This window comes from Anopheles gambiae, chromosome 2 (assembly GCF_943734735.2).
Source record: "Anopheles gambiae chromosome 2, idAnoGambNW_F1_1, whole genome shotgun sequence".
NCBI classification, from domain to species: domain Eukaryota; kingdom Metazoa; phylum Arthropoda; class Insecta; order Diptera; family Culicidae; genus Anopheles; species Anopheles gambiae.
This window is the reverse complement of record NC_064601.1, coordinates 116,605,047-116,618,136: the sequence shown is the minus strand read 5'-3', so window position 1 is coordinate 116,618,136 and position 13,090 is coordinate 116,605,047. Positions and strand designations below refer to the sequence as shown.

The following is a 13,090-nucleotide window of genomic DNA, read 5'->3' as shown; positions in this document are numbered from 1 at the left end:
TCTCACGGGAGAGAAGAAAAAGGGGAAATGTTAATATTTAATGGCATTTTCAGATGAATAAGAACGCGCCATCGAAAACGATATCAATCGATGCGGTGGTGCTACGTTGCTGCGATGACGACGACTAGTTCGGGCAGGAATATTAATTTTTCAACCCGGCTCGGTTCAACTAACGAAAAACGGTCCGTTCCCGAGCCTGTTGGCGGTGACGGGAGGTGTTGGGGTTCCGAAAACAATCGCTCGGTGGCGGTGGTAGTCCTGGTGGGCCCTGGGAACGTGGAAAGGTGTTTCCGCCGTAAGCGTTTAACCGGCGATCTATTCTAGAGCTAACCTTGAACCACAGCTCCATGCCACCGTCCATCTGTTCGCAGCCCCAAAATTCGGTCCCCATCGAAGGTCATCCGGGACGAAGCCGGAACCAGTCAACCTCGGCCGCAAGCACTACTGCTACATTCTTGGCTTACAGTTTCGGGTACGAAAGAACCACTTTTAAAGTGTTCACTTCACGCACACCAAGTAACAGCAAGATGAAGCAAAGATCCTTTGGCGTGGTTCCAGCAAGCCCTACCCTGTATCATGGCATTGGTTGCGAAGCGCATTAAAAAGGTCCCAAGATCCCCGGGAAGCGACAAAGCATCGACCACCCTTAATCGCGCACAACAAAGGCAGTACGAGAGGCCCGAGGGCGAGGGCATGCCGAGAAGCAGTGGGCAGAAATCCGAATGGAAACACAAATTCAATTAATGTGTACATGAATATTCCATGAACTTTGAAACTGGAAACCTGACGCGCGATACCCGACGCATTTTCTCGCTTCAGTTGAGGCACAAAAAAGGGAGCTTTTTAACATACGTGCGTCGCCCTGTATAGCCATAAAGTCGCATAAAAGCAAATCACGTTCCCAAAGGTGCGCCCCGAAAATGACATCAGCATGGAATGAATTTTCCCGAACCGAATTTGCAATGGACGACAACATTTCCCTTGGTCACCACACCTTTCTCGGGGTTCTATGTTTTCTTGGTTTTGGGACGATTTCCTGCAATCTGATCTGTCCGTTCGATTTTGAATGCATTTGAAAGTTTTTGATGTCTTACCAGGTGGGACTTACCTTGAACTCTGATTATGGAGATTAAAATTAACCACAACACCCTTTACTTAGTACCACAAAAACACTACCAACACATACATTATTGAATAGGATTATATACACCTGCCGTATGAAAAACAAACACTTAAAATTCACCAACCGATCCATTAGCATCTAAAGCTTTACTGAAACTGATCACTTTCTCTCCACCGGTTGAGAATGGAGATCTAAAGAACCAATCGATCTCACTAACACTTGTACATTGTACAAGCCTAGGTGCGCTGTGAATGTGCTTTCAATCGACGTAGGCTGCTTTACAGTCAGATCGCACCGTTCTCACTAACACTACTCAAGCGTGTGTGTGGGATGATCTTTCCGTTCCACTCGGCACTACATTGAACAATGGTGCTCCATCTCGCTTATCAAAACTACCAAACTAACCTTACTGCTGTGTTTTTTGAGCTTAGCTGCCGATGACCTTTATGGTTCAGTTTCTCTCTTCTATCAACTCTTGACTATTTTCGTCGTTACTTCAAGCGACGTCTGTCAAACGACACACCTGTTTTGTTTTGATGTGATTCTGCGACATGTAGCTGAGACAATCTGACAATTTAGTAGGCTGTGTAATTGATGAGTACATGTGGAAGATACATTTTTGTTTACTTTAATACACCGAAACACATCGAATGTTGTGCATTAATTTCGTTCCCGTTTTCCAGCTACGGTTGCAAGGTGGGCAATAAGACGGAATTCCTCTGGTCGGCAACGCGAACCGAGGAAGCGTTCCAGGAGGATCCCATCATCAATTGGGACGCGATCCTGTGGGTGAACCGGCCTAACGAGTTGTGGGCCGTACAGTTGGTGCTGGCGCTAATTTCGCTCACGGAGGCGCTCCTGATGGCGTACCTCGGATACAAGGTAAGCACAATGACCGCGCAAAGAAAGCCCTGCTGCGAGAGGAAGTACTAACTTTCTTAATGAGAGGAAACCAAGCGAAAAATACTCCGCATATGCAGCAGGGCAAGAGAGTTGGTGGAGAATAAAAAACATTCAAAACGGCAGCTGATTACCACGTATAAACGATTTGATAGCAGCATAAATTTGTCATGCTTTATACGTGCGTTGCATAGCATCTGGTGCTATACCCCAGCGAAGAAACCCATAAAAATTCGCTATCTGTAAACCGCCAGAAGGTATGCAATGTACTTAGCAAATTTGTCTTTTTAAAAAGCCTTGAGGAATGTTTTGCTAAAAATGTTAAATGTTTCAGCCTTGCTACCATGCGTAAAACTAACCAATCAATGCTCGAAGAGTAAAACACACAGCTCAAAATTGAACATTGTTTATACTTCCTTCTATTTTTCTTTTTTATTCCTCACGGGACGACTAATGTTCCGTTTTGTTCATACGCATCACTCACCATCAACTTTATCTTTCGCTTTGCAGGGCAACATCTGGCAGCAAATTTTATCGTTTCATTTTATTCTGGAGCTCGTTACAACGATACCATTCGCAGTGACGGTAAGACAAATGACTCTGTCCCTTCTCCCACGGCTGGTCAAACAGCGTTGATGAGCCTACATTGCGTGTCTCTAGTAGCAATAGTAGTAGTAGTAGTAGTGCTAGTAGTGTGTATGTGTGTGTGCGTGTGACTTTCTCTTTCTGCTTCGACTCAAGGACGTCGTCGTCCGTTGGTCGCAGTTCACGACGCCTCCCCCCCACAGCGACGTCCATCAAGAAGACGTTCAACGGTAAAAGGACGGGGACCTGCTCCCGACTGGTGCCGTGTGTCGACTTCAACTACGAGGACAACGTCTAGCGCACTGATTCAATTGAGAATTAAGAATTAATGAAGTGTGTTTTCACTCTCTTTCTTTCTTTCTTTCTTTCTTCGCTTTGGCTCCACTGGCCCTCCATCCCACCGGAACACCATGACCGTGCTCTGCCCCGACACACTGTCATGCAACAGATTTTATGGCCCCCATTCAGGAACTTATTCATTCCAGTGTTTCTGAACTGCTGGCTCGCTAAACGATCGCTCGAGAACATGTTCGTAAGTATTTGACTCGGACGCTTTCATCATTCCTGCTCTTCCTGTACCCTCCCTTGTGGTCGCCCTTTCTCGCGGGACGAATCATTTATCCCATACTGGCTGAAAGAGGGCAGCCGTAGCCATCCACTCGCTCCCAAAGTCCCATGCCAAGGGGGTGGGGGGGCAGGGGGGACAACTGCTCCAAATTGACTCCACGACATGAAGAAGCGATAATATCACGGACGCCGTTTGCCAGCACTGCTCCAAAAACCTTTTATACTCATTGTCTTTCATATCATCTACTGCGACGATCCACTACTCCCCCTCCCCCTCTCCACTGCTACCCACACAACAAGGATGGGGATGCAAGAAGGACCTACGCCACGCCAGCGAACCGTTTTGATTATGGTTCATTCATTTTTATTTTATTATCATATCAAATTTTTACGACCAGCTCATTCGACGATTCTCCATCGGGCACTCCCGGCAGGGTATATGGTTCCCCAAAAAAGGAAAAACTTGCACAGCGATTGTGTGGCCAGGGCAAAAGGGCGCTTCAAGCCAAAACTAAACATACATACATACACACAAACACGGCCAGAAATGACGTCTGGCGTGGTGTTAAGCGTCGTTGGCTTTAGGGCTACTAACTCCACCCACTGCTCGTGCGTTTCCCCAAAGGGAACGCAGAATAAAACCAGAGCAACGTTTTCCACTGCAGTCATCGCAGTAATCGCAATCAGCACCACGCTGAACGGTGTCCCTTTTTGGTGAAGGGGTTATGGGCTGGTGCGTCCCGGTACTAAAAGGTACACCCATCCTGCACGGTCTAAAAAGGGATCATAATGAGCGGAGTTAGTTTCGGTGAAGCTTTTTTTCTCTCTTTCGGGTGCAATTCTGCATCGTTGGCTAATCAAACCAGAATGGCCAGCAGGGCCGAAAGTTCGAAGTGAGTGCTTTATTTATGATCCCACCAGTCAGTACCCACACACACGCGCTGTTGAGCCCTCCCAGTTCGGAAACCATCCCGTGTGGGTCGTTATTGTCCGAAGGGTTGTGGCACCACTGCTGACGGCTGCAAATATGGCCGGCAAAGATGTGTATTTAATGTGAATTTGCTGCTTTCTTCCTTCAGCACACAATCATCATCCTTCCGGCTGATGATAAGATGACTGATCTGAACTATAGTTATAGCCGCCATGTGCCACCGGGCTGCTCTCTGGCCACTTGAACACATAAAACCTCCTTCCTGCCAGTTCCTGTGAAACCAGTCATCAGGGAGTGATGATCCGGGCAATGACAAACGGCCCCATCTGCGCCACACTCTTTCCACATATAATTGCTAAAAGGGCGTATAATTGGATGTCCATTAGGGAAGATTTTAAGACCCCCGGTGGGAGTTCCCCCATTTCACGAACCCATTGCTTGGTTCTTCGTGGTCTTTCTTTTTTCGGGTCTATTATTGCCACCATTAATAATGCGTCCTGTTGCCCGGTTCTCTGTCTTTCCCTTTCTCGCACAGAATGATCTTCATCGAGCGATGCAGAAGTCACAATCAGCGCTATCGCAACAGCTGACGATCCTGTCGGCGACTCTACTCTGCCTAGTGTTCACAAGGTAAGCTTTTTTTTCTTTTCCATCCTTAAGTAGGTTAGATGTTCCTCGCCTCCGTGTTCTCTTAACCTTAAACCGACATTCTGATTGGTGGTATAAGGAGCTCCTCCAGTTCCCCTGCCTGAGCACACTGTTGCACATCCGGAAACCGAACCACCTGATGATGGTGATGATGGCGATGCCTTGCTATCGAAACCCTCATTTAGTGCATGTAAAAACGTTGATGTCTTCACTATCAAGACCTTTCCTCACCCTGTTCGCTCTTTCTCCCGTTCTCTCTCTCTCTATCACTCTTTCCCAACGATTCAGTGGTAAGAATCCTTTGCACGCGATGAAAATCAATAATTAATGTGCGACCGAATCGGTTCCTGACATAACCTCAACCGGAGCTTTTAAATCTTTCCCACCCGTAACGACGCCTCACGCTGCGCTGGTAGTGGTTGCCACCACTGAACCGCTGAACCAGGGTCAAGACTGCAAGGCCCGACCTGTACCCGACGAGGTTTTTCCGATTTCGTTTCCATTTCCATTTTTCCCGTTTGGCATCACTTCCCGAATTCCACTTCCCCAGGCCAGCTCCACAGTTGGGTTACTTTATTTAAATTTCCACTATTTATGCTAATGGTTAACCGTGAGAGGAGGAGGAAGGGAAGGAGCAAGAGAGCCCCTCGTGAGAGTGCAGCGTGGCCGGGAGGATTGTTGTTCCAGTGCTCCAGTGTGGAATGGAGTGGAATGAATAATAATACGCCGATGTTCCAGTACGTTCTCAGTCTTCGACTCTTTTTTGTTGCTGTTGTTATAGTTGCTTTGCGTACTGTCACTAGCTGTACGGTTGGATAGAGGGTATCATAAATATATAAAGCTACTTAATGTGTACGCCGCTTTTCCGTTCAGCCGTCGACGCTGTCAGCCTTGCTCTATTCTCTCTCCGTCTCTTGGTCTGTCTCGCTGCGGTACTCGTTTAGTATTCACGCTGCGATTCCGTGTTCCGGCGTGCTGGATGGATGTCTTAACGTATCGTGCGCTTCACTACAGTGTCCCTGGTGTAATAATTTAATTTAAACAATCCATTTCCATCCCAAGGAACGTTGTAGTTTTCCCGCTTCTCACTTCCTTTAACGGCCTCCATTTCGCGGGAACTTCCGTGCTACGAGGCAAACGTTGAACACTTCCAGTAGTTTCTGTAGATTTGTGTCTCGGTTTTAATAAAACGTGAACTTTGAAATGTGTGTGTAGTTGCTTTTTTCAATGTTTTTTTTTCCTCTTCTTCTTCGCATCTTCTTTTGCTTCTCAGCGTCTGTGGTATACAGCACTTTCAACGGGCCGGCCATCGACACTTAAATCTGTTCCAGAGCACCTACTACGTGGTGGTAACGTTCTCGACCGTCGGGTACGGTGACTTTGTGCCCGACATTTGGCCCTCCCAGCTGTTCATGGTCATCATGATTTGCGTGGCACTAATAGTGCTTCCGACGCAGGTGAGTAAAGCGCCTAGAGGTATGCAATGTGCGGTTCAAAACCCTTCCAAAACTCGCTAAATTAATAACGAAAAATAGTGACAGTAGTCTGCTCCACAAAATAGCCTACTTTAATGAGCCACTTTGGCTGACCGTTGACAGTATTGAGAACCGACCGACAGAGTGTTGCTCTACGCTTCTAGTCGCTTAACACTTACCACTGCAGTCAGCGTCCATTATGAAAATAATTTCTCACACTGTCACTTCCATCCTGTGTCGGTGCGGAATGTACCATGACAGTCTAAAAGCTTTCATTCCACACCGTGCAGAGGAATGGAAGTAATGAAAATCAATAAACTTATATGTCGCGCTCCATGCGCAAGCTGCTGCACTCCATTGGCTGGCGTACGCTGTGGCGTCAGCTGTTGACAAGGCTGTACCATTGCTGTACACACAGCTTCAAATGACAATTGCGCGCAACGCATTTTTCGGCAACGCTCCTCCGAAACGGTGATTATTATTCCGGCAAATCAAATGAAACTTAATTAGATGATTTTGCTGTACCATCACACTTTCTCTCGCTCTCTCTTTCTCACGCGGCTAATGCGTTTCTGTGTCGTTTTTACTTACACACTTTATGCCTTTCTCGCGTTCCACTCTCTTTTCACAGTTTGAACAGCTGGCGTTCACGTGGATGGAGCGGCAGAAGCTCGGTGGCAGCTACTCCTCGCACCGGGCGCAGAGCGAGAAGCACGTCGTCGTCTGCTCGACCACGCTGCACGCCGACACCATCATGGACTTCCTGAACGAGTTCTACGCTCATCCGCTGTTGCAGGACTACTACGTCGTGCTGCTCAGCCCGATGGAGCTCGACACCACCATGCGAATGATCCTGCAGGTGCCGATCTGGGCCCAGCGCGTCATCTACATCCAGGTACGAGTGTGTGTGTGTGCCGGTGATTGTCTCGTCCCGGCCGGCGCTGAAACGTGACTCCTCATCTAATTAAACGCGATCGAGCGATGGGCGCACGTTGCTCCATTACGTTAATGCTTCCCGTCCCGGCCAGCAGCCGGGGTTTGGTTGCCGGTTTGAATCGGTGCTCGATTTGCGCGTGTTTCTATTAATTTCTCACCCACCATCCCACCTAGCCTCAGCTGGTGATGCAGTCGATTTCTTTTTCCTTTTCCCCTCCCTACCACTGGTTTTATTTTACCCGTCACAAGACGCAAGCAAGGCAGCATCCCCATCGCCCAACCCCACCAGTGTTACATGGTCCAATTAGTTTGTGAACCCCTTTTTGCGAACCAAGTTGTCCCATTAGGTGTACCTCAAGCGCTTTCGCTTTATATCTGCAGGGTTCCTGCCTGAAGGACGGTGATCTGGCGCGGGCCCGCATGGCCGAGGCGGAGGCGTGCTTCATTCTCGCTGCCCGTAGCTACGCCGACAAGACGGCCGCCGACGAGCACGCCATTCTGCGCTCCTGGGCGGTGAAGGATTTCGCACCCAATATCCCGCAGTATGTACAAATTTTCCGGTAAGTATTGCGTGCTAACTCCCTGGCCCTTGCATCCCTGGCGAAGAAGGATGCTCATTGTCTGCTGGCTGTTGGTGACTTTACAACTTATTTCCCCCGTTTCTGTCTCTGTCTCTCTCTTTTTTTGTTCCAGACCGGAGAACAAGCTGCATGTAAAGTTTGCCGAGCACGTCGTCTGCGAGGATGAGTTCAAATATGCACTGCTCGCTAACAACTGCACATGCCCCGGGGCGAGCACGCTCGTCACACTGTTGCTACACACGTCACGAGGACAGTAAGTACAGCCAGCCAGTGGCGAACAGTTCGCGGGAATAATATACGGCAAGGGAGATTGCAATTCTGCTGAGATTTCATCCAAGATAGCACACTCTTCAAACTACCAACATGGAGAAAGAATCGTTTTTTCTTTCTACTCAAATGCTAACTTTCACTGATTTGTTCGTATTCGCTGCGTAGAGCATTGCGTTAAAGCGTTACTCGTGTCGTGCTAGTTGCATACTTTTAGGAGCATTTCTTCGTACAGGGATCGTAAGCGTACGCGATGCCCGTGCAATAGAATCTGCCCTGTGCTCTTATAACGTCAAACGAGCTTGGCTGGCATGTGGTTACTACTTTCTTCATAATCTGTACCACGTACCACCCGTTTGTCATAATCCACGGAACCAAGAACCAAGATTGTTATCTGTAATGAAGCTTTGTTGAAATTCAAAGCCCTTCTTCTCTGTGCTTACCCAAACTATACGCTCCCCAGTACGTTTCCCCAGTACGAACTGAAGTAAACCATATCATCTCCACCTAATGGTACCACAGGGAGTATAAGGGGGCAATAATGCACCACAATTCTTCCATGCTGGTTTTGCGCACCCTGCCTACAGAACCAATTGAATTGTGCTGCATTACGTACACATTAATTGTGTGTCATACGACGTAAATCCACATCACGAACAACTTGTGCAAGACTGCTCACTGCGTAGGAAATAATCATCTGCGTCAATTCCCTTCTTTCTCACATCCGCGTAACAGGGAGGGCCAACAGTCGGCGGAAGAGTGGCACCGGCTGTACGGCAAGTGCTCGGGCAACGAGATTTATCACATCGTGCTCGGGGACAGCCGGTTTTTCGGCGAATACGAGGGGAAAAGTTTCACCTACGCCAGCTTTCATTCGCATCGCAAGTAAGTTAGGACACGGCGCATGGTGGCAGCAGCATTGGTGATCATCATCCGACCAACATTTTCTTCCCCTCCCCGCCCCACACTTTCCCGGTTTGACACAGATACGGAGTGGCCTTAGTCGGAGTGCGACCCGCGGAGCTGCCCGAGTTCTACGAGGAAACGATACTGCTCAATCCCGGGCCGCGGCACATCATGAAGAAGGATGACACCTGCTACTACATGAGCATCACCAAGGAGGAGAACTCGGCCTTTGTGGTGAACCAGAACCAAAACCAAAGCCCCGATCAACCTCCGAAGGAAGGTAGGTGGTGTTGCAGGAGGAATTCCCTCGCTGCAAGGTGTCCTCTTCTTCTCTAGTTATATCTCTCTGTCTCTCCCCCCCTATTGCTCTATCAATCTCTCTATCACCCTCTCTGTCTCTTTCTCTCGCCATGTCCTCGTGTGTCCTCCGTGTACGGCTTTAAATGGAACTCCTACTACTCGATTTGTTTGCCTTTTTGGTTGTAAGCAATGATTAAGTTGTCTTGTTTTGTTGGTTAATTTACTGCCATTCTCGTTGTTGGAATCTCCGTATGTAATGTGACGCTTATCTTCCGTTTGTCTTCACAAACAACGTCCCCATTTCCCACAAACATCTGAACCCGTTTTACCCGTTTAAACCATCTGCATCCCGTTTCGTTTCCTGTGTGGGAGGTTATTTTTTTGGATATTTTAATTCCCCTCTTTTGGTTCGAGTCCGTGGTTTTCGTTTCCGTGTGTTTGCGTGTGACTTGTTGTTCCCGCTCGTGAGCTAGCTGCGTGTGTGAGTGTTGCGTGTGTTGGGTACTCCCAATCAAATCAGACCCCTCCCCTATTTTGTTGGACCTCAAACATGTTCTTAGTGTGCAACCTTCTATTCCACTACCCATTCCTGCTTGGACGTTCCCAGGACGTTGTGTTGCTTTGGTTTTATTCACAGGAGTACTCGACGCCAGTTAGCATCCCCAAGTCACGGCACACTCACCGCTCTCCGCTCGGTTATGCTTTTTCGTATGGCTTCTGTTATTCGTATGGTTTTTGTTTGCAAGGGAAGTCCACCGCCCCCCCCCCCGCTCCTCCCCCACTGTTGCAACTACACCTCAAGCGTCCACGGAGCACTCCGTACCGAAGGAGCACCCTTTCATTTTTTTCCTTCTTTCAATCCACCTTCCAACGTAAAACAAAACATCCCCTGATCAAAGCGCTGTGTACAGCCATTCCACCAAACCAGGATACGGTTTCCTGTTTTCTTAATGCCAATGTCTTCCTCTCGATTGTCCTCTCGATCTACCCAGTAACCGCGAACAACAACAACAACAACAACAACAACCACAACATCAACAACAACACCAACGGTGCCGGCGGTGGCTCCGTGCCGCCCATGGCCCCAGTGCCTTCGGTCTGTGTGCGCGTGCCGCATAGTCCCAGTCTCAATTCGGCCAACTCCGACAGTCCCGGCTCGCCGCGGGCCACTAGCAAGATGGACGGTCACGACTTCACGACACTGGCCGTGCGTGAGTGTTCCCTTTCCCCCACTTGATTTCCAAAATTTTGCCTATTACTTAAACTATCTCTCCCCTCAACCCTCCAACCTGTTACCCCACCAACCCCACGTTTGGAACCTTTGCCTGCAGCCAAGTTGCCTTAAACCAACTGCCTGTTTTACGCTCTAAGCTAGCTCCCGATCAATCTGCCAAAACTATCAAGAACCTCGAATGCCATTCTTGACCTAACTACTTCTTCCACTTTACAATATGCTATCCTCATAAGTTGTGTTAGCTTATCTCGTATACTTCTACTTCTTCTTCGTAGCTTTGATTGAAAACTCTCTACTAGCTCTTTCTCTCTCTCCTCTCTCTCTCTCTCTCTCTCTTTGCTGACTATCGAAGCATCTACTATGTTGAAAGTCCTCTGTCTAGTAGTTATTCGCCTTTCTTCACTACCTGCATGCCAATAAGCGACCGTCTCTGTAGATTCATAGAGATTTTGTACTTACTATTGCAAACGGGGATCGAACATGACAATATTCCTCGCTTTTACTACTATCTTAATAAATTTTCCATGCAATGTTTATTGTTTTTAACTAATTATGATATATATGAATACAACGCAACATTTTTTCGACTTATAGAACTAACAAACGTCATAGTAAAGTTGTTTTTGCCGTGCGGATTACATACATTTAGGCGCACAGCTTCTCATGCAATGCATTCGTTCATATACTATTGTTATTATACTATTTATTGTTTTTTTAAGTATAAAAAAATAAATCATCCACGTATTTTTATTTACGATACATTTAGCAAACAGTTTTAGTTTGAGCTGTCAACACCGTCACCATGAACGCAACCACAGTAAATGAGACTGTGTGAATTATTAAACTAATATTTATCCGAGCCTCGCCTCGCTGTGTAGCAGCATCTATTTATTTATGTATGTCACCAGGCGTTCAATCATTACCGACTGATTGCCGTTCGATTGTTGGTGTTTAAACATTAAAATCATTCATCATCCACGGCCGTTCGTTTATTGCTCGTTCTCAATCAGCGCATCGTCACCAACGGCTTGCACAATCAAACATGCATTTTTTTCACCTGCAGCTGTTAATTACTCGTTCCTGTATGCGTTTTGGATGCAATTTATCTGCATGTGCCTGTTTACGTGTGTGTGTTTCTTTCGTTACGTTTGCATCCAGTGCTTCACCGCATCGGTTATCAGCGATAGCCGTTATTTCAGCGTTTCCCCCCCCCCCCCCCCCCCCCCCTGTCATGTTGGCCTATTTCTTGATTTTTCTCCACGCATTTTATTCCGATAAACAATTCAATTTTCAATCAATGGCTTATCGGTGAGCTTTTGCATAAATTTACGAGCGGATCAGTATCCCAGGGAACAGCGTTTCCCCGATCCTTATTTTTCGATTCTTTTTTGATTCCTGCTTTTGCCATTACTGTTCCGTTAATTTCAATCAACAATCAATTATTTTCAGCAGTTTAAAAGCGACCCAAAAAGCGCGTAACCTTGTGAATATGATTGCTGTTTTTGTTTCGCGTTTGAACTAGTTGATGAATTTATCGCACAAATTAAATGATCGATAGTGAGCTCAATCGAACCGATTCGTGCCGGTGATGATTAACCGAGCTTTAGATAGGGTTTAAAGTTTGTTTTCAGTTTCATTTTCGAGTACAATTAACTCTCTTTCAGCTCTCTTATAATGCTCTCCTTTGAAGTTATTTGAAGCAATCTATTTATATCACTTTAATTAATTAAATAAGTTAAACTCCTAGTGAAGATCCGTTTTAGAAGATGTCACATAAGTAGAGCAACGTTGAACCGTGCCAACTATCCCGCCGAAAGCTCCCGTTTTTAGTTCGGATGTATATGAAAACGTACCAAACCAGCGATAAGAGCGTTCCGCGACCTTTCTTTGCCCCACCTATCGTTGCAGCAACGACCTACACGGAGAGTGTCACTACCGGTGGAAGCAACCCGGCACCGGGCACTACCGCCCTCACCAGCGCCATCACTATCTCGGACTCGAAGTCCAACCTCAAGGAGAGTGCGGCGACACCGTTCTCGACGACCGCCCATACCACTACCACGACCACGACGACCCAGTCAACGCTAGGACCGCCAACCATCTCGTCCGCGAATCATCTCGAGATTCCAAGCGGCAACAACCCCAACCTGCTCAGTCCAGACATCCTCAACCAGCGGCGAGGTAAGTGTCAGTCGACAAACTGTGTGTGCCTCACTGTATACCGCCCCTTTCGAACCCCCAACAGGCAGTCGGAGACCCTCGATTCTACCCGTGCCGGACATGTTCACGTCGTCATCGTTTAGCATCTCGGGCGAGGACGGTATCGACGGCGAGGACAACGAGAGCGACGACGAGATCGACGATGACGTGCCCTGGCGGTCACCGTCGGAGAAGATTGCGTAAGTATTACACCCCAAGCCAAGCAGCTGTAAATGGATGGATCGCAGGATATGGTAACGCGCCCTGGGAACAAGGGCAGTGCTAACATTTGTCCATCGGTGACATTTTCCAACTACTACTGAAACTACTGCTACAACTACTTCACCATAACACAATAAGCGTATCCCTTTTTTTGTTGCTTCTAACTGATCCATCCGGTCAACCGGCCCATACTTCACGTGAAGCCGGACACTATCA

The 13,090-nt window shown here is 47.5% G+C and overlaps 1 protein-coding gene across 6 annotated transcripts in view; it reads left to right on the top strand.

Moving 5' to 3' along the window:
- LOC5667033 (potassium channel subfamily T member 2) overlaps positions 1-13,090 on the top strand; it is a 150,290-nt gene that overhangs the window by 119,230 nt on the left and 17,970 nt on the right. For 5 of the 6 annotated variants that reach the window (XR_009765353.1, XM_061648707.1, XM_061648709.1 and 2 more), the window contains exons 5-17: positions 1,807-2,005; positions 2,534-2,608; positions 3,057-3,140; positions 4,642-4,736; positions 6,028-6,211; positions 6,861-7,124; positions 7,547-7,725; positions 7,859-7,999; positions 8,749-8,898; positions 9,000-9,199; positions 10,212-10,430; positions 12,362-12,634; positions 12,699-12,852. Coding sequence is in view for 5 of the 6 variants with exons in the window: in XM_061648707.1 (XP_061504691.1) it covers positions 1,807-2,005; positions 2,534-2,608; positions 3,057-3,140; positions 4,642-4,736; positions 6,028-6,211; positions 6,861-7,124; positions 7,547-7,725; positions 7,859-7,999; positions 8,749-8,898; positions 9,000-9,199; positions 10,212-10,430; positions 12,362-12,634; positions 12,699-12,852 (2,217 nt within the window). In the remaining variant the exon portion in view is untranslated. The remainder of the gene's footprint in view (positions 1-1,806; positions 2,006-2,533; positions 2,609-3,056; positions 3,141-4,641; positions 4,737-6,027; positions 6,212-6,860; positions 7,125-7,546; positions 7,726-7,858; positions 8,000-8,748; positions 8,899-8,999; positions 9,200-10,211; positions 10,431-12,361; positions 12,635-12,698; positions 12,853-13,090) is intronic. The other variant, XM_061648711.1, reaches the window with a different exon arrangement.